Source organism: Manacus candei, unplaced genomic scaffold, assembly GCF_025592945.1.
Source record: "Manacus candei isolate 608988 ecotype Guabito, Panama unplaced genomic scaffold, ASM2559294v1 h1tg000014l, whole genome shotgun sequence".
In the NCBI taxonomy this organism is placed as follows: domain Eukaryota; kingdom Metazoa; phylum Chordata; class Aves; order Passeriformes; family Pipridae; genus Manacus; species Manacus candei.
In genome coordinates, this window is record NW_026138062.1 from 64,904,641 (window position 1) to 64,929,059 (window position 24,419).

A 24,419-nucleotide genomic window follows, 5' to 3' on the forward strand; every position below is an offset into this window, starting at 1 on the left:
TTTTCTTTCAAACAGGAAATGTGAACATGAATTACTTTGCAGTTACAGTTATTCTTTGGTACCAGCTTGAGACTGGAAAGTTCAAGTGGTCTGTGGAATTGAGCATTTCTTCTCTCTTCAGTATTTCTGTGGATTCCACTGGGCGTTTATTAGAAGTTGCCTCGTTTATGTTGCTCTGGGATTTTTTTATCTGTAAATTGCTTGCATGACCTTTCCATTGTATAATAAATTATTTCTGTACTCTATTATTTCTGAAAGAAGTGACCTGTTTTGAAATGGTGGGATCCATATCCTACTTAGCCAGTTAGGCAAACAAAGAGTTACAGTGATGGTAGCTTTTCCTCCCAACCTTCTTTGATCACAGATCAGCTGGCTCCAACTTCAAGCAGTGTGGCAAAGGGGAAATAAGAGATGCCCGGGGTGTGCGGTGGGGAGAGTAGCATGCTATTCAACTCTGTTTCAGAAGTGAGGGTTGTTCAGAGTTCTGATAGTAGGTTTGTCAGAAGGTGTTTGTGTCACAGCATCATGCTACGGGCTCTCCCCTCCAGCCAGACTTCTGTGTACAGCATTCCAGCTCCAGACGCTGAGCGGGCTGCAGGGCAGGTAAGAGGCACCAGCTGAGCTTTATAGTAGGCACATAGTAAACGATCTCCTTGTCCACTCTGGTGTGCATTGACCTCTGCTCTTCATGAATTGCTCTTAACCAAGGTGATAATAATTTCCCCACACACACGTTTCCGTAGATTGAAATGCATTAAGCAAGCAAGCAGCCAAGAAATCTGTGGGTTTCGTGGGTGATGTAGCTGATAACGTGAAAGATATTATCTCAATTTTAATGTCTTTAAAACTAAAGAGTAAATATACTAAAATGTAATACGATAGCTCTTCTTTGTTGCCTTACTAATTGGTGCCTTCCCGTGTCATTCTCTAGGAAAGTCCACATGTTTGCTACTACCCATCCTACCAAGATGGCTTATGTCAAAAGTATCATGTCTTCAAAAGGATGAAGTTGTCTTTCTGGAGGAGACGGCTTCTAGGAATATTATCTGTAGTTTCTTTAACAGTTACAGTAATCGTGCTAGTCCTGCACTATTCTTTCTGTAAGTGTTACCCATCTCATCCAGACCATGCTGGGTTCACATTCTGCGCTGTGAAAAGCTCTGCACTAAGCAGCTGAGCACATAATGTGCACCTAAGCTACTTGGCTTTCCCTTCTCCTTCATGTCTTTGCTAAAGGAACAAAATGCACAATAGTTAGCAGTTTATAGCTGCACAAGAATATTGAAGGTATGCATTTTATCTCAATTGCTTGACTCTGTTTGTGAATACCATCATTATTATAATTGTCGTCTTTCCCAAGAACCTACAGGAATTAGATGTCTATCTTCTATTCCCCTTTTCCAAAAAACAGGACAGGTACCTAACTTGCATATATACCTTCCCAAATCTCAACACATAGCCGTTAAAACCATACCTCTTCAGGAGATAAGCACTGCAAAAAATGGAAGCTTAACAATTAAATCTTCCTAGTAAAAATGCCTGTCTGAACCTGTACCTCATTTCTCTCCTTTCCTGCTGGGCATTACTCTGTCAGTGAGAGTGATTCAGCATTCTGGTTATTACTGCATGTTTCTCCTAAGAACTCATACCTACAGGCACCAAAGACAAATACATGCTTCTGCAAGCCTCTTGTTCTGGAAGCTTTTCTATGATGTTATTAGGTGTGATAATTTTTTTAATCTTTTTTTTCCCTCAGCTCCAGCTTTCTCCTTCATTTATGTTGGTGGAAGCCTAGAAATTCCTAATTTGACTTACACAAATGACCTCAATGATCCAACATCACAGAAATTCCTCCTGCAAGCAGAAGCAATCCAAAATTATGTAAGTTCCCACATAAATAGAGCAATAATTTATAAATATTTTTACAGAATCAGACTGGGAATGAGGAGGGGATTCCAGATAGTCGTAACTATTTTTTTTCCTTCAAAATTGCAAGTTTAAAGCTAGCAATTGCCTTGGCAGTTTTCAGATTTTGAAACATAGCTAGACAGATGGGGCTGTGAGTCTTATAGTAAGGTCAATGTTTTCTAGATAATAAACCTGTGGGTTTCAAGGTTATGGAAAAAATACTCAAAGGAAAGAGGAGACTGTTTTTGTTTTACTTCATTCAAACTCTCTTCCTTCTACATTTTTTCCCTTCATTTTTTTTAATTATATCTCCAATTCAGTGCTTGACTTTTTATTTTGTTTTCCTTTGTCACTCACAACAATGCTTTCTTTCTTGCACTTCTTATGAGTTTCTGTTTGTGAGATCAATACTGTTTCCTAGGTACACGTGAACAGCAGCCTTAAACACAAAGCAGTTCTCTGTTAGCCTGTATTTCCCAGAAGAGCTAATCTAGTGCCTCAAAGCTGCTTTGTGCACTGCCAATACAAGTTGCTTATGCCCAGATTACATGGCAGAAACTTAAAGACTGAAACAAAAATATAAATGTATTATTAAAGTCTTGTTTTTCATGGCTAGTTCAATGGTCTTGAAATGTGATGTGACTTGGAAGCAATTTTTTATTTTAGTGGAATTTAATGCAAAATTATGAGCCTAATTTGATACATTTTGTGAAAGTGATGGACAGTGCTTTTGATACATGTGGGGGTGTGAGGAAGAGAAAAGGAAGAAAAAGACAAATGTTTTATAACATAAGAGATTATATTGGCACTAAAATATAATGCTTTGCATTTTCTTTTACCACCATTTGATTGTCAGTTGGCAGAAACATATGAGTCTTCCTTCTTGGGAAAGTACTATTTGAAGTCTGTGGTGGCTGCTTTCAGGTAGGTACTGTTTCAACATGTGGTATAAATTTAAAATACTCAACTGTGTTTCTCTTTTTTTTTTTCATGCATTTTAAATGAGTTACCTGGAAGAACATGCAGATGTCTGTCAGAGAATTAAAAATGTAGAAATGCACTTAAGTATATGAGTTAAGCTAATAGAGTGATTTCTGTCTTGCCCTGTAGAATCGGTGAGAGAAATGAAGTCTAATTAATTGTTCCTTGTTTTATGGGTTGTTTTATAGTATATTCATCTATTTCTAATTTTTGAAATAACAATTTGGCACTTGCAGAATGCTATTTTGGTTTTGTCTATTCAAATGAAGTTCCTTTTTAACCTATCAAAACAAAAATTAAATGTATAATTTTGGGCAAGACATTCTGCTTAAGCTCCTGGTGAGAAGGATAAATACACTGAGCAGATGGCTACTACTATCCTGGTAGTTTCTGAAAACTCTGACAGGTCAGTCCACAGGCCATTTTGAAAGGAGGAGTGTGATGGATTGTCTCTTTGAATCACTGAGGTCATACTTTCTATATGTACTCATAAAGATTGTTTCTTTCAGCAACAATTGTATGAAATGTTGTATCAAAGTATGGGCATAAAATTGTGTTGTCATAAGGTGTTAACCTCAGATAAAAAAAAAAAAGTACAATGTTTCTGGAGCTGTAACATGATCTTAAAAGTGTATAATTATACAGCAGGGATGGAAATATCTGATTCCATGAAAATTATTGCAAGGATTTTGTGAGGTGTAGTTTTCAGTGTTAGTGTGTAACCTTTTAAGCAGCATATTTTCGAAGTATTTCTACTGTATAGCAAAAGCAATTGTTAAACAAGAGAACTTTTTGCCAGTGTGTTCAGCTGCAACTCTTTGCACAGCAGTTCAACTGGCTATGAAACTGTGCCAGCCAGAAATGTAGACCAGAGGAAATCATGTCCAAAATAGTAATTACAGTGTATTTATGATGCACCTTTTTCCTTTCACAGTGAAGGGGAATTTGGACTTCGAGCTTACTACTGGAATACATTCTGGGCACCACAAGACATAGTTGCTTCTCTTAAGAAATTAACCCCAGTGGAACAAAAAGAAATGTGTAGTAAACAGGCAACTCACTTGTTCAGTTCTTCTGGGGAGGAAGATTTTGACCTTGTTACAATGGAACTTTTTGGTAACAATGTACCTGTCGTTTAATTCCTATTCTGTCTATTTTTCTTCCTCCAGTTTGTGTCTTTGACTTATGTAGCTGATAGTTAACAAATTTCAGTTTCAGATTCCACAGAATATGATGTGATGCTAAAATCAGGTAATTATGCTTCAATCCCAACTGATACCACTATGGGGCAGGGGGGAATCCTGTAACAGAAAAATGGCAGTTTGCCATTTATATCTGTAGGGCCTACAAACTAAACCAAACTAGGGAATCTCCCTGGCTTGTGCTCCAAATAGAGGCTGGATGAAAATACCTTACAGCTTTTATTCTGATGTTCTGACTAAAATGGTTGAAATTTAATAGTTCCCACTGCATTGCAATGAACTGGTTCCTATCCTTGGCATCTTTAAAAAAAAAAACCAACTCTACAAAATTATATATCGCTTACTTATCTTGTGATTAGATAGTTTTGTAGTGATCAGTCAGACAGTGTAAAGCTTTAATTCACTTTGCTTGATTTCTCCACATCAAGCACACCTTGAGATTGGCTTTGTGTACTTGGTGTTCTCATTGCATGGAGAGGGGCAAAGAGAAAATGATGCAGGAAGCAGTCGGTGTGAAACAGAGATCGTAGCAATTGCAGCCAAATCACCTCCTGCTTGTGGAGTGTGTGATGAGCTGGTGGTGATGAGGCTTGTCCAGAGCTGGAGAAGGTGATGCAGTCTGGTAGGGAAAAGAGAATAGAACTGAAAAGGGAAGGGCAAAAAGGGATTAGAGTAGTCAAGAAGTGTGGGGAGGTGATGGTTTCTACCTTGTTTGAAATTTTATCCAAGAACTTAATTTATCTTTCAGCTTAACAGTTTTTCAGCCACTGATCTAGCTTCTTTTGTATAGCAGTATCCTTTGACCTGTATGCCAAGCCAGGTAACAACAGGACTCTAACTCTGATGAATCCCAAAAAGTCTTTTTATCAATGGAGGCTGCGAGTTCCTTCTAACTATGTGGTGAGACTGGTAGTTATCACTTTGCATGGTGTCACTCCAGAGAGCTGTGCATCACACCACTTATCAGCATATGATTTCCTTCTTCCACTGCAAAACAAGATCATTACCAGGTATGATAGAGATAGCAAAGGTGTTTTATTGAGCTGTACAGAAACTCTCTGAAACTGTACCAAATTGATAAAATGTAAGGCTCCAAACAAAACTTAATTAAAAATATTGTGTCAGGCAATGAAAAGACCTTCTACAAAAGTTGGAAGGGAGCCATAAGCATCTTCAAGTGCAATTCCCTGCTCCTCATTGTACTAAAGCTAAACCATATGACTAAGAGCCCTGTCCAGATGCTTCTTGAACTCTGACAGGCTTGGTGCCATGACCCCTTCCCTAGGGAACCTGCTATAAATTTCTGTGAGGCTTATTCTATTTTATGACTAATTTTTAATGGATTTGATTTCATACAGTTACTGTCACACCTCAAAAAGATACAGACTTTTTATAGTATTGTATTCTATCACTTTTAGAAAATACATGTTTTATAGTAGTCCAGTTTCAGTGCAGACAGGACTCAAATAGTTATTTTATAAAGGTTTTGTCAGCTATTATGATAAAACAGATTTAATAATGTCTGCAAGAGAGGCAAATCTAGTGTCTCACATGAAATGGGAACCAGGAATAGCCTGCTGGAAAGCAAAAGACAACTACTTTCAGTTTAAGGTTCAAAAATTTTATTTTTATGCTGCCAATGTGGATCTTGGTGACAGTGGCAGGGCTGTGATGAAAAGACAGTTACTGAGAGGTCTTGTCTTAATTGCTTTCATTTTCTGTGCAAGGGGAAGAGAAAACTGCTAGAAATTTTTAACACAGATTTATCAATTAATGAAAAGAAATCCAAAATATGCTGTGTATTTCAAAATGGAATAAACATAAGAATGAATTTGGAGATGCAAGAGATAGCATCTCAAATTGCAAGTAGAAGTAAGTTTTCAAGCTTCAAGATTATAAATTAACTCATTATTCAAGTAGAAGATCAGTAAGAATTAATAGTTTCCATGCATAGACCTTCACATTTTGTGTAATAGCTCTTGTGACATGAAACCAAAGTGAATGTTAATAGATTGAAAATGTTTGGGCTTATCTGTTGCATAGATGCTTCTCAACGCTGCTGCACTGACACTTGTTGTCTTTTCAGACCTACCCAGTGCCCCTACCACTACTGAAATAACATAGTCTGGCACTCCCTCTCTGAAGCTTGTGCAGGCCTGAAAACTCTGGGGCACTTGTTAAGCAAGAACAAGGGTGATTTTTCACCCTGAGTGACTAAGCCTCAGTGACGGGAAACTCTAGCGGCTTGTGTGCTGTCAGCGGGGTGGAAGAATAAAAGGGAAGTGGTAGCCAAAGGAATGCTTCAGAAGCGCAGATGACCAGATCAGTGTTATTTCTGCCTGGTTTCTCAGCAAAGATAACTGGAATATGGGATTTTTTTAATGCATTTTTTTTGTGTACTATTCCAGATGGTGTGGACCTGGGGCCTGGGCTCCTTCTGTTGTACGTTTAACTTCATCTAGTAATGTGATGTTGCTTACCTTCTCACTGGACCAAAGAGAAGGAAGCAGCATATTAAAAGCTCACTTTCAAGCCATTCCTAAAATCAGTAAGTAATTAATAGCAACAAGCATCTAACGTATTCCTGGTTTTGCCTCTAAAAAAGTTGATATTGCTTTGAACATACTTGTGGGAGGGAATGTTGGCGTATAAGTCAGGGCATTGTCATTCTGACCCACTTTGAAAAAAGTTTGAGAACTGAACAAAGAATAGAAAAATCCTTTAGTCTGGGAGATTTTTTTGTCTTTCTGATAACTACTCAAGCCATACTTGCCAGACGCTGGTCTTGCTACATGGAAAACACTGAGCAGTGGCAGCAGAGCAGCCAGCCAGATAGCCCTACAGGCACTATATGTCTAGGCAAGGCTGCATAGTTCCAGTCAAAGAACAGCACTTTTATCAGTTTTGGCAATCTATCCCCAGACTGTAGAATGTGTGTTTAAAGAAAATGGAAAACAAGAGCAAACAGTTCTAATAGGTCTTTGTTCCTTTACTGAAAGTACTGTTCAATGTAGTTAAATGTACAAGAAAAGTGTTTCAAGACCTATGAAGTATATTCCGAACCTATACAGTACTATGAATTTTACATGAGTTCTGGATGATTAGTGAAATATTATGAGTAATGATAAACTGTAGTATTGTAGAGGAGATGAAGGGGCTTCACCAGGTCAAGTTTAGTGACGCTAATTTGGTAAAGCCTAAGTGAAAGAATTTTGACAATAAAGCAAGCGACTATTTTCAAACTTGCGGAACAAATCACAGGGGATAAACTTTTCCAAATCTTACACACTTGAACTTGTGTCTTTGTGGATGCTGCTTAGGCAAATACCTATTCCATGCACATTACTAACTAGAATGGCTTAATTTTTCTGAAGATTAGCATTCCAAATGATATTTAGATTGGGGGTTGCCACAAAATATTGTTATTTTCAAAATTGTCTTCATTTCTGTTATATTCATGTTTGCATTTGTGATGTTATCAAAAGGGAACTAAAAGCACTGAGGACTGGATGTCTAGGAGAGTCCTTGGTAGAAAATAAAACCTCAAAAGTACTGTTCAAATGTGGCATGAATTTTCAGACTGAGAACTTTCACATAAACTGGTTTACGTGAAATTAAACAGAGGTTTCACTTCATTGGGCTGATTGCTTTTTAATTTTTGATAATGCCTACAGAAAGGTCAGAAGCACATTGGAAGGGGGAGGTTTGTTGCATCCACATTTAGTTGCTTCTTCTACCTACCACGAAAGAACATTTTTTAAAAACTTCAGTCAAAGGTGTTTTGTACTTACCCTTAGCTGTAATTTAATAAGAGAAATCCAGTGTGATGGAGAGGTGGCAGTTGAGTGATTTCCTGTTAATATGGGCAAAATGTGAGTTTAATACTGTCACAACCCATTCTTCTAACTCAGTACATAGAGAAGGGTCCTAACAAGTGAAGTAACCTCTGCCCTTTAACCAGGCTGAGATAATAACGGTGTTCCTTGCTGATATATTTCTCTCCCAGTGTGTGGTGGTCATTACATTTCCTGGAACGGGACACTGAGTTCCCCTTATTACCCAAGTTACTACCCACCAAACATTGACTGCAGCTGGATCATCAAAGTAAGTTCCGGGATCTCTTCTGAGTACTGATGACTTTGGTTTATGTTAATTAGACAAAAAATTGGGAGAAATTACTTTTGATGTGGGCGGAACAGAGAGAAAACTTAGTGGGACTCCTGCACCTGACTTCTTTTCAGGCACTCATTTCTTTCCTGTCTGATGTACAGATGCCAGCTATGGAAGGGAAACATTGCCAACTTCCAAAAGTTTGAGTATTATTCGTGGCAAAACCAAATTAATGGGTGAGAGAACTCCTAGCAACCAGAGAAAATTAATAATAATCAACACTTTTCTTCTATGTCAGAAAGAAAAAATGGTCATATAAATCATGCCTCATATGGTGGATACCACACTGTATTTCCCTGAATTCTGCAGAAACAGGATCTTCTCTGGCTCAAAAGTTAGCTCTGAATGTCCAGCAAGTCCTTTGGCAGGACTTAAAATCTCCCCATGATTTTTACCAACTCCCCAGTGTGTTTGTCTGTTGCTCCATTAAGCATTTAAGTACTTTTTTACTTTCCCTGGTAAAGGAAACTTTTCATATATATAACTTGGTAACAGTCTCTACCTTTCTTGTGCTCAGTGAAAATTATTAGCAGCTTGTAGCATAAAACTCTCATCTCTGTTCACGAAAGGAATAGGAACACATGGTAGTACAAACATAGGATGAACTTCTGATACAGTGCTCTATGCTGACTGCAGAAATGCTCACCCTCCTTTATTTGGCAGAGTCTGGCCAAAGTTGGATCTAAAAAGATTTCTATAGATTTTTAAATCGGGAAAGTTTTTTGGTTCTTCGAAGGCACTAATTTGCACAATAGAAATGCAGTACTTTCAATCTAATAATATGTATACAAAGATTTGCCATCTTGGCAGCACAGGCCTTTTTCACCTTGTGAATATGTATGTCGGGGTATTTATCCTTTGATTTTTAGGCACCATTGCCTGGCTACAAGCTGTCACTAAAAATCCTTGTAATACAAATTCAAGAGAAGTCTCCAGGGTCCAGTAAATGTGATAAAGACTGGTTAGAAATTGATGGAGTTAGGTGAGTAAAGACATTATTTTCTGAGATATTAATTTGCATTTCGATGTTCTGCACAATGTACTGTACTTAAGAAAAAAATACATCACCACTTAAAGTGCAGAAAGATACATTTCAACAAAAAATTGGCATGCTTCCAAAGAACTTCAGCAGCAGAATGTTCTTAATCCTGCCCTAGTATTAAACATTTGTCATTACGTTAATTTAGGCATCCTGGTTTTTCTACAGGCACTTACTTACACTTTTGTTCCCCTTAAAAGCAATAATGTAGAAAACTACAGGATTTTATGCAGCTGCAGATGAACTGTAAATTGCTGGCAGTGGTGTTGATGCAGGTGAAGAGCTTGCATCCATCAGAACCTTCATTTTCTATACCACTTACTCTTTAGTGACTGTAATTGTTACACTAACACTAAAAAAAAACCACTACTCTGAGTAATTTGCCTCTTGGAAGGTGCATATTGAAATAAGCAACACCTATTGGATTTGGTTGAATGATTCAATCCTTCACTGGATTTGCAGCTCTTGGATTTGCAAACCTAAATGGGAAATCTGAAATCAAACATGCTTGAAGCAGTTTGTATTTTTAAGGTAGATCCTGACATGGATCATCTTGCTGTATTTTGTTTCAAAGTCTGCTAGTGTGGAGTGGAAGGCATTTGTAAATAGGCTTTCCAATGCTTCTGTTGGGCTGTTTTTAACACCAAAATATAACTGATCTTTACTGCATTGTTTTAAGAGCTTTTTGGTGTCATTACCTTTCAGTAAAAGTAGATGTAGCTGGGTGGTAATGGTCTGTTTGGTTAGAAATTAATAATTCTCACTTTTACCTTGCTAGATACTGTAAAGCTCTTTCAGAAAACAACAGAAACAGGGAATATGGCTATTCTGTTGCAATCAATTTCCATTCTGATGAACTGGTCACCCACAGAGGGTTTTATATTGAATATAAAGCCTTCAGTCACACGGACCGTAAGTTATTGAGCACATACTTTAATTTTTAAGGACAAACCTTTGAGAAACCGTGCTTGACAGGCCAACCACATACAAATCAACCTGCCTTTTATTCTTAACCTATTTCAAGAGATAAATGTTTAAAATATGATTCTGTCTTTAATTGAACAAATAGATGTACACATTTAGAATAAGATGCTTTAAGAAGCTTATTTTCTAGGTTTTATCAATACTTATGTAAAATGGGTAGTAAAAAAAAATTTCTCCATTTCTGTGGATCTAACTATATGGCACTTTGCTAACACCTTAAAATAGCCAAGCTGCAACATGAAAATAGTATGGCAGAGAGCCTCTAAGCATGACTCCTCTGCCAGCAGAAGTTAACCATGAATACTTAGTCTTCTCTCTAAATTCACAACTCAACTTGCTCTAAATCAGTTTCCAGGTTTAGGCAAACACTTTAGATTTTCACTGACAGTTGAAGAGGACCCCTTGCTAGCAGATGTTGCAGAAATATGACTGAGTTTCTTATAGCCCTCTCCCGATTCCCCAGTCTATGCACTTCTGGATCAGTGTTAGGTCTTGGGGAGCTTCTGAGGGTGAAACAGGAATTTTTGGGGGATAAACATATCTACATGTGATATTTCTTAGAAAAGATGGAATATCTTATTTTTTCTATGCCTTTTATTTCCTTTACCCAATTAACATCTAGGTAACTAAAGTTCTCTGCAATTTTAAGAGATCAGATGAGTTTTTGAAACCTCTTCAAATCCTCAGCTTGCTTGACCAAATGTAGTTCAGTGTTGACACAGAAGCATTTATGTATTAAGGTCTCTGATAAAGATTCTTGTTTCATGACTTCCATTATAAACAAGTGTTAGGTTTTATGGTTGGTCATTCTACAGGACTAACACAATTTTTAGGAATTTCTGCTTCCACCAATGTGTGTCTCTTTGTACTAGAAAAAGTTACAGACTATACCATATGCTGTGGTTATTCCAGTCACTGCCTCAAAAACGGGCTAAAGATGAGTCTAAGCCTAACAGAGAAAATCCCCAGTCTTTATTACAATCATAGAATATGCTGAGTTGGAAGGGACCCATCAGGATCATAGAGTCCAACTCCTGGCCTTGCACAGGACACCCCAAGAATCACACCATGTGCCTGAGAGCATTGTCTAAACGCCTCTTGAACTCTGTCAGGCTTAGTGCTGTGACCACTTCCCCGGGGAGCCTGTTCCAGTCCCCAGCCACCCTCTGGGTGAAGAACCTTTTCCTGATATCCAATGTAAACCTCCTCTGACTCAACTTCAGGCCATTCCTTTGGGCTCTGTTACAGAGAAGAGATCAGTGTCTGTCTCTCCTCTTCCTGTGAGGAGGAAGTTGTAACTGTAGTGAGGTCTCCCCTTCTCCAGGCTGAACAGACCAAGCTGCTCCTTATATGGCTCTCCCTCCAGACCCTTCACTATCTTTATTGCCCTCCTTTGAACACTCTCTAGTAGTTTAATGTCTCTTTTATATTGTGGTGCCCAAAACTGCACACAGTATTCCAGGTGAGGCTGCCCCAGTGCAGAGCAGAGTGGGACAATCCCCTCCCTTGACCAACTGGTGATGCTTTGCCTGATGCCCCCCAGGACATGGTTGGCCCTCCTGGCTGCCAGGGCACTGCTGACTCATATGCAACTTGCCATTGACCAAGACCCCCAGGTCCCTTTCTATGGCACTGCTTTCCAGTCTCTTGTTCTCCAGTCTATACACACAACCAGGGTTGCCCCATCCCAAGTGCAGAATCCAACACTTTCCCTTGTTAAGCTTCATATGGCTGGTGATTGCCCAGTCCTCTAATTTGTCGGGGTCTAGTACTATCCGTGTGCTCTGCTTCTAGCACTGAGGAGCAAGCAGATGGCTCCAAGTTATTTAATCAAGTCTTAGTCATGATCATAAGGATCTGTATTAAGACTCAGCAGGCGGGGTAAAATAGCTGTGATGTGTCAGTATCAAGTCATTACAGTAATTTGTGGAAGACCATCTGAGAGCGCAGCATGCATTAAGAGCACTGGTTTTCTAGGTCAGATGTGCCTGTAGAAGTAGAAAGGGGGAAAAAGAATTAATCTCCTGTATCTGTAGTACCTGCAGTCACTCACCTCAGATTAGTTTCTTTCCATTGTTGGGTACCTATTAAAAACACACTTATTAAAAATCACAGGCAATGCTCTGAGTTGACCTGGAAAGCAAATGCCAGCCATCATCTGAATAACTTTGGGAGTGGTGAAGAGAAAATGGAAACGCTGCTGGCTACCTAGTGTGTACTTTCCTCCCACTGACATCACATGCAAGGCAATGAAGAGGACTAAATTACCCCAGATTGGAACTGATAAGACAACTGTGGGACAAATATGTTTGGTCCTTCAATCTGATGTAGCTCTTAATTTGCTTATGGTGCTAGATGAGAAAAAAGTTTCATTTGACTTGGGCAGAAAGAAGAGAACTTTTGACTACTTGTTCTTCCACAGATAATTTTTTTCCCTGACACATCTGAAACATTGGAAGAGAACAAACATTTTTTTATTTATTGCAAACGAACAAGTGACCATCTATACTAGTTGGTAGTTTAAGTGAATGTGAAAGAAATTCTTGGGGAAAGGCTGTTTCATAATGAAATTGGATTTGGAAAAGGTTTAATAAGGCACTTATTCACATAAGACCTTCAGTTGAATGTAGTAAGACAGGTTACTTTCTGCAACATTTTAATATCAGGAAATATTTATCTATAATATTAAAGAGAATGCCTAGTTTTGGTTTTTTTTTATTTTCCTTCTCCTTAGATGCTCCTGTGTAGAATACATTCCCTTAACAAATTAAACAAGTGTTTGCTATCAGTACTTGTTATGTGTCTGTGCTGAATCACTCTCAACCCTCAGAGTGAGGTAGTTAATGTGAGATTAATTTGCTAATTTCCATTTAGATGAATATTGATTAATTTGATCCAGACTGATTGATAAAAATCTTTGACAGGTTGTGCCAAGTAAGATATTGTTTCCTTTTTTAACATTCAATTTATTGTATAAATGACACTAGCTTCAATTTTTAACAACCATTTTAGTATTTCTGCATGGTGTAGTCCTGCATTAATGCATTTAGACTGTAAAAGCATTTCTAGTGCCACTGATTTCTTATTTTTCTAGCTTGTCCTTAGATATGCAGATAGAACATGCATTCCTTCAAGCAATCTGTCTGAAGGCTGGAAAGGCTGCTCAAATGGTAGTGATGAACTAGATTGTGGTAGAGCAATTATTTCTTGTTTGTTGTCTTCTTTAAAGAGTTTGTTCCACGAAGTTTAGAGGCTGTCTGAAGTTCTCTAAAATACTGGTGGTGATCTTTAAGATCACATGAGGGATGTGGGTGAAGATATAAAAGTCTGGAGAAGAGGCTGTGTAATGCATCTCTTAAGAGTGGGAGAACAAAAAAATGAAGAGGGAATTTTACACCAACCTTTATAAGTTAATCTTCCAAAGGGAAAAAAAAACATAGCACAACAAATAAACTATTTGTAAACAGTGAAAATATTAAAAACCAGCATGTAGTTTTACAATATTGTTTTAATTCCCCACTGTGAGAGGATAAATAGAGGAGAAGCTGTACTTTCACGCTGTCTTGTGTGACAAGCTTGTCAGTAAGTGAAGAAAGCATAGTAAGGAAAAAATACAGAAAACTGTTTCCAGAGAACAAATGGCCAAGAGTAATTACCAAAGTGAAAGGATATTTTCATTGTCATTCTGCCAATATCTGTTATGGAATGTCACATAATTTTTGTTCATGATCTAAATGATAGACTAGAGTAGATGCTTATGATATAGGGAAAGTGCTACACAAGAGAAAGAGGGATGTATTTATAAATGCTTCTGAGAAGTTGGAGAACATATATGTAGAAAAATAAAGACAAGATCTGAACACAGGGAATCAAATAGACAAGTGGATTGCCTACATTGCTTTTTTGCTAAAAATGGCTGGGGGGATAATAGTTGCTCAAAAGATGACTTGTGAGTCAAAGTGATAAAATATTCTTTGTGTGTTTTGTGTGTACTTGGTGTTTTGTTTTTTGGTTGTCTTGTTTTGTTTTGGGGGGTTTTTAAGCATCACACTAGGATATAAAGCGGGAGTTTGAAAATATCTTCTCAGTCACTGGTGGGAAGGCCTCAGCTACAGTATTGTATCCAAATTGGGTACTGCACATCAAAGAAGATAAGGAACACTGAAGAGATGCCGGAAAGACTGACCAGAAGGTAACACAAGGTCAGAGAGCACAGCACAAGTTAGGTAATGAAACAAGTCTCTCTGTCACTGGATGCTCTCAAAACCAGGGTAGATTAATGTCTGACAGAGATAGCACAGCAACGTCGAGGTGACCTCTGATAGGTTTGTAGCTTGTGGCAGATAGCCTGCTATTGGAATTATAAAGCATTTACAGACCTTTCTTCTTCAGGTTGTAATCCAGAATGGTTGAACTGTGGTGACAGAAGGTGTAAGCATCAGTATAAGTCTTGTAAAGAAGATGACAGCTGTGGGGAGGACAGTGATGAAAACAACTGCTGTAAGTATATATTTTTAGCTCCCTTCTGAAAGATGGTGGAAGGCAGAAGTGGGAATATGCTTATTTTAATGGATAAATGTGTTATTTCTAAATAAATTTTTTTCATGGCACAAAGTTTCATAATTGTGAAAATAAAACATGCAGAGTATAACTAGTTCTTGGGGGAATCTAGACAATTAATGAAGCAAAATCCAAGATAACAGTCATTTTAGAAAGATGAACAAAGCACATTTGCTGGCGATCTTGTTGGAAGAGCACTTTTTCCCCAGGTTCTGCCAGATCTGTACAAAATAATGTAAGGGAGAGAGATATGGTAGGTTGGGGGCTGTTGCCACAGTCATGGTCTTTTTACTGTAGATCCACAATGGTTACAGACATTGCCAGTACTACCAATGTCTCCCTAGTGACTTGCTGCATTTTTCCATTATAATTCTTGGCTTGTTTTGTATCTTAGGTCCTTGAGGTAGCCAGGAGTATGTCTTCATTTGCTGAAAAAAACTCCTTCCCACTGTTTAGAGGTGTAAGCAACTGGTAATAAGAACAATAGTGATGGAAACCTATTGCTGAGATGTGTCAGGGTTCTCACATAGTAAACTTTGATAGTCCTTAGAAAAAATTTCTTGGTGAGAGGTATAAAGTTCTTCCACAATTCTCTCTATTTCACTTAAAAATGCAGAGGTGCTGTGAAGATTTATAATTCATAATGCCAGTAGTGCATTAGGTGAAGGTAAAAGAACGGATCTGACAAGCCTAGCTGATTCAGTGTAGAGTTAAGTAAAATGGTGGTGAAGACAGTTGGATACTTTTATATCTTTTTCCTCATGGATAGTGAAGACTGAAATTAGTGTGATTGTTATTCAGAGTAAAACATTCCACTGTACCTTCTCCATAGAGGGACCAGTTTACACCAGTACAGGCTGTGGCTTCCTGCAGACTGGAATGTGTAGTTTTGAAAAACTAGTGCAAGGGTTTTTTTAATAATTTGAAAGCCTGACTCCAAACCTGTGACACTATCTTCTCTCTCTTATTTCAGCCTACAAAAGTTGCTCCCCTTATGCATACAAATGCCTCAATGGAAAGTGCTTGCTGAAACCAAATCCTGAGTGTGATGGGAAGAGAGACTGTGCAGATGGATCTGATGAAATGAACTGTGGTGTGGTAACATTTATGTAAAAATTAGTTTATGACTAGGGAAACTGAGTCAGGAATTTGTGTTACGGTCAAGCACAATTGGATAAAGAATTGATTAAATCAAATGGAAGTTAAAAAAAAATAATTCCCAGCAACATCGGTATGAAAATGTACGTCTTGAATTATGCATGGTTTCTTTTAAATCCACTCATCCATTCTGTGTGTGACGACTTATTTCAAGCAATGAACACTTCCAGGAGTATTTGGAAGGTCTTAGTGCTTGTTGCAGCTGAATAAAATGCAGTTTAAGTGCTGTGTTTGGAAGGAGGGAAAAATGTGAGAATGTATTCAAGTGAACTTTCAGAAACAACCCAGCTTAGGTTTGTGCCTAAATGTCTTTTTGAAATTTTAACCTCTTTAGAAAGCTACAAGGGAGGATAAGCAATGATTGGCTTATATCTCACCTGCCCATTGAGTGAGAAGGAGCGATTTTACAATTTTTACAAATTGCACAATAAGAAAATACTCTTTTTTTTCCAACAGCTTTGTGGTCTGCGGATAAAAGTTTGTGTTAAGCATGGCAAAGTGAAATGACCTTGTGGGCTTTGTTACTATTGTATTCAATGATTTCTATTAGCTTGTGGAAGACACCAGATTAAGAAAAACAGAATCGTTGGAGGTGAAGATGCAAGATCTGGAAAGTGGCCTTGGCAAGCAAGTTTACAGATGGGAGCACAAGGTCATGTATGTGGTGCATCTGTTATTTCCAACAGATGGCTCATATCTGCTGCCCACTGCTTCCTGGACTCTGATTCTGTGAGGTATGAAGAAATTATATTTTCTCAGAGTATGTACAGTTTAATAACCTTACAGTGTTGCTTTCAAAAGTCTGCAGTAGCTATTCCTTGTCTAGAGAAATTGATTAAGGTTTTAATTCTGTGACATATCAGTACATCAACACTCAGTATTGTATTCTGCTGGCTTCAAAAATCTGAAGTATTCAAAGTTACTCCTTTGCTTCTATTGTCAGTCAATCCTGCAAGATAAAACATTGTTTTGTTAGATTTAGGGTAAACACCCTTTTTTTTTAATCTTTCTTTTTTTTTTTTTTTTCTTAAGGCAGTGATTTTCTGAATAGAATCTGTGGCCTTTTTTCTCCAGAAAAGTTCCTATTTATTGAGTGTAAAACTCACTGATGTTCAGTTTAGGCAGTGCAAATTGAAAAGACATACCTCCTACATGCAACAAGGAGGAATTAGAATTTAATAATATGCTTTTCTGACTCCCAAAGCATGGTGCATTGCATGGAATTGATCTTAGAACTCTAGGAAATTAATTGTTTTCAAAATAGCAAGTAAAAACATTACTTAATGTTTTAGGAGACAGAGATTATAGTATATCTATCTTCTGAAGTACTATTCTACTCTATTCACTTTGGTTTTGATGAATCTCATCTAATACTGAAAAGTAGTTAAAATGCAGTGAACTAACACTACATTACTTTCCAGTGGGATCTTCTAAAACCATTTTCTTTACAGATACTCTGTTCCTTTGGGATGGAGAGCATATATGGGCTTACACACTATTAATGGAAAGAGCAATCATGTAGCTATGAGATCAATAAAAAGGATTATTGTCCACCCACAGTATGACCAATCTATCTCAGATTATGACATTGCCCTGTTGGAAATGGAGATGCCTGTATTCTTCAGTGAGCTGGTACAGCCCATTTGTTTACCCAGCACCTCTAGAGTATTTCTTTATGGAACTGTCTGCTATATAACTGGCTGGGGAGCCATAAAAGAAAATAGTATGTTCATTTCTTGGATATACTTCTGACAAGTTTGGCTTAGTTTTAAACTCTAACAATGAAATATTTATACTTGTAAGCAAAATAAAACCCAACTCTGTGGTTTACTTAGTGGGTCTATAAAAAACTAGAAAAAATCTCCTTAGCTACAGTCTGTGAATTCTGAATATTTGCTTGGGTGGCAGGTGATAAGTGACAAAATGCACAGTCAGGTGTCACAGATCATTGAAAAGCAAATGACCATAGATTTACAAAAATGTGCCTGTGCTCATGGCTTATTTTATCTGGTGAATAGGTATTTTGCATGTAAAGTAAACAGTGACTTGCAGCTATTGCAGAGAAAGAATTTGTCTCTATATCTACATTTGTGACAATAGGGGGCCATGAACAGCAGTAATTGCAAAAATATCATGGAGGATTTTTTGTTTTCTCTGTCTCAACTAAAGGCAGTTTAATGTTAGCCCCATGAAGAGTTTTGCCTCTGTGCTTGAAATAGCATGCTGCAGTAAGGAGGCAGAAAAAAAGCAAATTGAATTGGAGAGGGGAGGCAGGAGAGCCCATGGGATCATGGCCCTGTCTCAGCATTAAACAGGAGCCAGTGTTGAAACCTGGTCTTGGACAGCCCCTCAGCACTTCAGAGGTCCCCACAGTTGTGCTGAGACCTAGTTCCTCATGTTTGGTCAGAAGCCCCTAGGCTGTGTAGTTCTGGCTTACTTAATATGCCTTAAAAAAATAATTAAATCTCATTAATAACAGAACAACCTCATGAAGTGCAAACGGCTTTACAATTGATGCCTTGATACGTCTTGCTTTTTATCAAAATTACATGGGTAACATTCAAATTCAGTATAATGTTATGTAAAAGGAACATATTTTTCCATCTGTTTCACTCCGAACCCACCCTCAAAGCTGACTAATCAAACAAACCAAAATTCTGCACTTCCTCTGATCATCCAAGTATCAAAAAGGTTATGTACACTATTGGACCAAAACATGACTCGGGGTTTTTAGTTCACAACAACAACTTATGTCAATACTATAGCACAGAATTAAGTTCTTAGCATCATGTGTGACTCGCAGGCTGTTTTTTGTTGGGTTTTTTGTTGGTTTTTTTTTTTAAATTATTTGGTTTTCCCCCTTTAGCTTTATTCCTCAATTTAGAGAGGATTGAAAACAGCATATAAATTTCATTTTGTAGGACTTGGACATTTTTTGGAGCACAACTATAGTGTGAATAACAACATATTGTCTTTGGACATAATTTGAAATGGCATTCAAAGATAGTTACTCTGTGTAGAATCTTATTTTACAGTTTGCATGGTGCTTTTACTACTTTCTGGCAGAACAGACTCATTAGGATAAAGACTAGGGAAATACAAAGGTGGTGCATTGGGACCTCTGTGTCTAGAGGGTAGTGTGGACAAGAACTTTTAAAATTTGAGGTCAGGCACCATTTGAAGGGAACAGAACTACTCTGCTGTCATTAGCTGATAGATTTAGAGCTTGAAGCAATTCTCTTTTGTGATATCTCTATTAGAAATTTGTACCACCTTAACCTCTGCAATACTATTTGTATTTTTTTCTAGGTCATTTTGCCAAAACACTGCAAGAAGCTCGAGTGAGAATAATTAACCAAAGTGTTTGCAACAAGCTGTATGATGATCTTATTACATCACGTATGCTCTGTGCTGGGAATCTTAATGGTGGCATTGATGCATGCCAGGTAATCTGGAACTTGTAGAAAAACTACAAAGAAATACTTGGTTTCTTTAGAAAGCTGTTCAGAGTTGTGGGTTGTTTGCATGGTTTTTCTTTTTTCCTTTTTTTTTCTTTTTGTTTTTATTAGTAATAGAGAGAGATATCTTGAGTGTGAGTGTATGGTTAACTTAAAATGACAACTAAAGGCTCTCCAAAACAAGGAAGGAAATTTGGCACAGATAATCTCTGACTCTTGAGAAATGTTGTTTTGCAAAGACAAAGGGCCAAATGTGTCAAGAATTGTTTTTCATCTTCCCTTATATGAAATATAACTGTAGAAGAAAAATATAAGGATAAAAGGAATGAAGTTAGGTCCATCTGTATTAATTTGTATTAATTTCTTTTTTTTCTTTTTTAGTGTCTGGGTGTGTAATTGCTAAAATACTGTAACAGTATGATGAGTAATGTATTGTTATAGTTACAAAGAAATACAAACAGAAAAGCTAAGCTAGGTTTGGGAACTGCAGCTGCAATGTTCCCTTTTAATACAACTTTTGACTACATCACTGTATCATAAGTTATATGACCTCACTTATTCATACACACAATCAGAAACTGCTCTTTGGATGTACTTCAATTGTCCTGACTCTGCTTTCTTCCTCCATCTCAGTTATCAGACTAGTTGTGTACTTTTTTAATATTTAAACTTATGATAATTATCAACTTTCAAAATTACAAACATGTTTTTTATACCAGTTACTGTGTAAAGGGAGAGAAATGTGTTACTGATTTTTAGACTGTGGCAATTTGATATAATATTTGTGTAATATATAAATTCTACTATTTTAATGTAATAGCAAAATTTTTGCAAGATTGTAGCTCAAAATGGGTCAAACTTCTTCATATGGAATAGACTATTTGCAGGGTTTTCTTGCAGTCCTTAAGTTCTAATTCAATGAACTATTATTTTTGTTAACTTTATGTACAGTTTGTCTATAACCTTAGACCTTGGAATTGTTTTGTTAAAACATGTTGGTTTAGGAGTGTGATGTTCCTCCAAAGAAGTATTGCTTAAGAAATGCCCTTGAATTTTCAGATGGACATTTTTAAGCAATTCAGCTATATCTCATACTGGCTAGTTTCCAATATAATAGGCTGTGTTTGAATCCTAGCATGCTGGCCCTCTGGGCCTCTAAGTTCTTGGTCTGGGTAGCATCTTTGCTATTTTTTTTGTTTTCTGTCACTAGTATATTTCCTGTACAGTGCTAGAGAGGAATGACACTGGGAGTTCAGGAAACCCCCACAGCACCCTGAAACCCTCTTACTATAGTTCCAGACTTGTGGTCATCCTGTTTTGTTCATTTCTTCCTGGACATGTAAGCTGTGCATGTGTTGCACAAGTTATGCGAAACTTCCAAACGCTTTTCATCTTTAGAGGATCTGATACTTACAGTGAAAAATGAAACAATTATTCTTTCACACTGTTTTCTTATCACTCCAGGATGTTCTTTGGTCTTAGTTCATCTGTGTAGGATCCTTCCTCTGCCACCATCATACTGCCCTTTCGGTCTTTCAGAACAGGCTGTGTAATCAGCTGGACTGTGTATCCTCCTTTCTCAAGTCACTTTGGGATCAGCCTCTTGGATCATTAAAATTGCTCATAGGACAGCAACCTGAGAGAGTGGAAGAACTGCTCTGTCGTCTTCTCTTATCTCTAAATAATTTTGTTTATTTGGGTGATGAAGGCTTTTCTGTTATTACTCTTCTTGGTACATGGCTTTCTTCTGACCTTTTACATGTTTTAGCTCCAACTGGGGGGGGCAAACAAATGCCAGGGTCACTTTGGAGGCTGCTGACTGCCTTGTGTGCGTAAGGAACAGCTGCAGAGAGGAGCTGCACTGTAGCTGCTCAGAGTTCTGTGAACAGACCAGTTCACGGAAGACATACAAGGTTAAAACAATGAAGGGCACAAAAGCATTGATGAGCCTGAATGCATTTGGATCCTGTGAACTGAACCAAATGGAATTTTTTATTTTCCTACACTGCTGTGCAGAGCTGCATGTTCCATTTGAGGACTGGGTTGTTATTTGTGTGTTCCTTAGTCTTTATTCCTTCCTTTCCATCTACAAACGTAGACACAGTCTTGACTATGAAACTAATGATAATCCTTAATTGTGCCTGGTTTGTCTTGGGGTTTGGTTTAGTTTGTTGGGTTTTGTTGTTGTTGTTGTTTGTTTTTAATTGACGGTGTGTGGTATCTTTCTGTTCCTATTTAACACACACCATGAGAATTCTGCCTTCAACCTGTGAACAATTTATGGTCAAATGGTAGTAGAATTCCCCATTTCTGTCCCCGTCATCATCTCTCCCCATTTTGGCTGTGTTGAGTTGTTTTATGAATCCTGTAGTGGGAATTAGCAAGGGGTACTTTCACAAACTACTTCTTGCCAGTGATTTATATTGCTTTATGTGCTACCTCCACAAGTTAAGATAATTGAAAAAATTTGGTGTCTAGCTGGGTACATTCTATCCAGAATTTAGACTCTAGTATTAAGTTTTAATTTGAGAAACAGAAAGGTAGGTATTTACTGTTCTTAAATAACCTAACTTTTGTTACAGTGCTTTGTGTGTGTGTATACTAATGGCTGGACTCCCTTCATTTTAGGGAGATTCTGGAGGTCCCTTGGCCTGCACAGGAAAGGGGAATAGATGGTACCTTGCTGGCATTGTGAGCTGGGGTGAAGGATGTGCTCGGCGCAATCGTCCTGGTGTGTACACTAAGGTGACAGCACTCTACGACTGGATCCATCAGAACACAAACTGATCAACCAAGGAGAAAATGCACATCATCTCCATATGAAAGGCACTTCCTCCTGTAGTCTACCTGATGGCATAACAGGAAAATGCCATTGACTGTTTCTTTGTGAAAGAATACACTTTCTTAATGGAGAAACTATAATTTGTGGTTCACCTAGAAATAACTGTTCAGATCCAGAGCAACTTCAGGTTCCTTATGGATTCAACTTCTTTATCCCCATTACCAGAAACAGCACTGCCTTAAGAACAAAACAAAATGGATTAGAACCTGTAACAAAAATCCAGCCCAAACTCTCTTGTGCAAGTCTTCTCTTCTTCCATGTCTCTTGTTATCTCTATATATCTAAATGTTTCCACATACACATATCTGCATATTCATAGCCACATTCCATATATATTCAATTCATGTATATTGCCTTAGTGATGTTACAGGATTCTAAACATAAATGATTATTTCATATTTCTCAAAAATACAAATAGTGTATAGTGTACAAAGCTTAGATTAATTCAACCTCTAGTTATGCTCCCACTGCCCGACTGTTACTTTCTGGGCTGTAACTTTTAGGTTCTCTACTGTGTTTTCTTAAAAATATAAGATATATTGCTCACAAACGTTAGGATGCAAGATATTTCTCTTAAAGAACTGGAAGAGGATGACGTCTAGGTAAATGGAAAGAATTAATCACTCGTAATTAATTAAACTAAAAAACTCTAATACTTTTTCTTACATTATCTTTACAATTTCAACATAACTGAAGGGTTTAATGTTTTCAGTTTGTTACAGGTGTATTTCCCCAGCTCTGTCTCTGGCATGCATTGTGAATTTTAAGCATGGGTTCACTGTTTTTCCTGATTTCCTTGGTCCATAGCAAGCAGAGTTTCAGGTTCAGGAGTTTTGTTTTGTGTATCTTTCTGAGCTGTGCCCATGTGGCCACACTTTGTTGAAAGGGACATGAAAGGAAAATAGATTTATGTGATTGGATGCATCCTTGCATCCAAAGTAGAAAAGGAAATGGCAGCCACATTCCTTTCACCCTGTCAGTAATTCTAGTGTTGATAATTACAATCTCCTGATGAGCGGATCATCCCAAATCTAGCTGATTTAAGATTTCCAAAACTGCTTATGAGACTTAAGAATACTGATATTTAGCTTAATAAAAGATTTATTTAGATGGCTTTAAGACCATGCAGATGGTCTTTAAATTGTGCTCGATGTTCAAAACATTTAGCTTTCACCTTTAATGTATTTAAAAAAAAAAATTAAGTTGACAATTTGAATGCCTGTCATTGCTGTCCACAGAGCACGCTTACTCTGCAGCACATAAACACGTGATCTTTAGTTTTAGACCCACCTTGGCAGCATGTGGGGAAAATGCTGGAATGAGCTACCACTGTAATCTGCATGCACTGAGATACTTCTTTCTAACACTGATATTGCTTTTCCTTCTTTTCTCACTTTAGTGTTGGGCACCTTACCTTGGCTTCTGCCGAACTTACAGCATAAGCTATACTCAAAGCCTATATTTTAGGAGGTTACTATCTTTAATGGCTAGTCGGTCATTCAGATCTTCCTTTTCAATAAACACATGCTAAAACTGCAAGAGGATATGTTTTATTTGTTTGTGCCTCTGAAACCCTAATCCCCAGGTGCAATCAGACTACATGTGTGTACCTTGGAGTTTCCTCTTTTTGTAAAGCTGAGCCTAGCATAACCCTATTACTAAAGTGCACATTTAAAGGCACAAGTTTCTTTTCCTTATATTGAAACCAGAGATGTCTTGGCTAGGGAAGAAAACAGTTTTCCTGCTGTTCTGTTTTAGATAAAAACTTAGCCCAGAAAGTTCAGGTCGGTTCTCGACTTCTCATTTTATTTAAGAGTTTCTCAGCAACACATGTCAGAAGGGCTGGTACTTCACATGCAAGAAGGGCACCAAATGTGGAAGTTAGATTCCCCCAGATGAAAGAAACTCAAGACTTTAGGGAGCTCCTTCACAGATATAAAGAAAATAAGGACTTTGACCTGTGCATGGTGAGATCTATAATCATTAACTCATTTGACTTAGAAAAGCCTTTTTGGTTTCAGACAATTCTGTAGGAAGGTAATGTCTTTTACTGTGATTGGAAATTAAATAAATGAAGCCGGTCTCCAGCCAGAGTACTGAGAAACAGCTCATAAAGG

At 37.7% G+C, this 24,419-nt stretch overlaps 1 protein-coding gene across 1 annotated transcript; it reads left to right on the forward strand.

Annotated features, from left to right (window-relative positions):
• Positions 1 to 525: 525 nt before the first annotated feature.
• Positions 526 to 23,750, forward strand: LOC127467727 (suppressor of tumorigenicity 14 protein homolog). Its single transcript, XM_051779990.1, has 17 exons — positions 526 to 603; positions 932 to 1,100; positions 1,757 to 1,881; positions 2,765 to 2,832; positions 3,824 to 4,005; positions 4,102 to 4,140; positions 4,882 to 5,101; positions 6,500 to 6,639; positions 8,098 to 8,195; positions 9,131 to 9,243; positions 10,079 to 10,212; positions 14,677 to 14,784; positions 15,818 to 15,937; positions 16,553 to 16,736; positions 17,454 to 17,725; positions 19,312 to 19,448; positions 22,089 to 23,750. Exons 1-17 carry the CDS (start codon positions 526 to 528, stop codon positions 22,245 to 22,247), a joined length of 2,346 nt encoding a protein of 781 aa, XP_051635950.1. The 3' UTR covers positions 22,248 to 23,750.
• Positions 23,751 to 24,419: the final 669 nt, after the last annotated feature.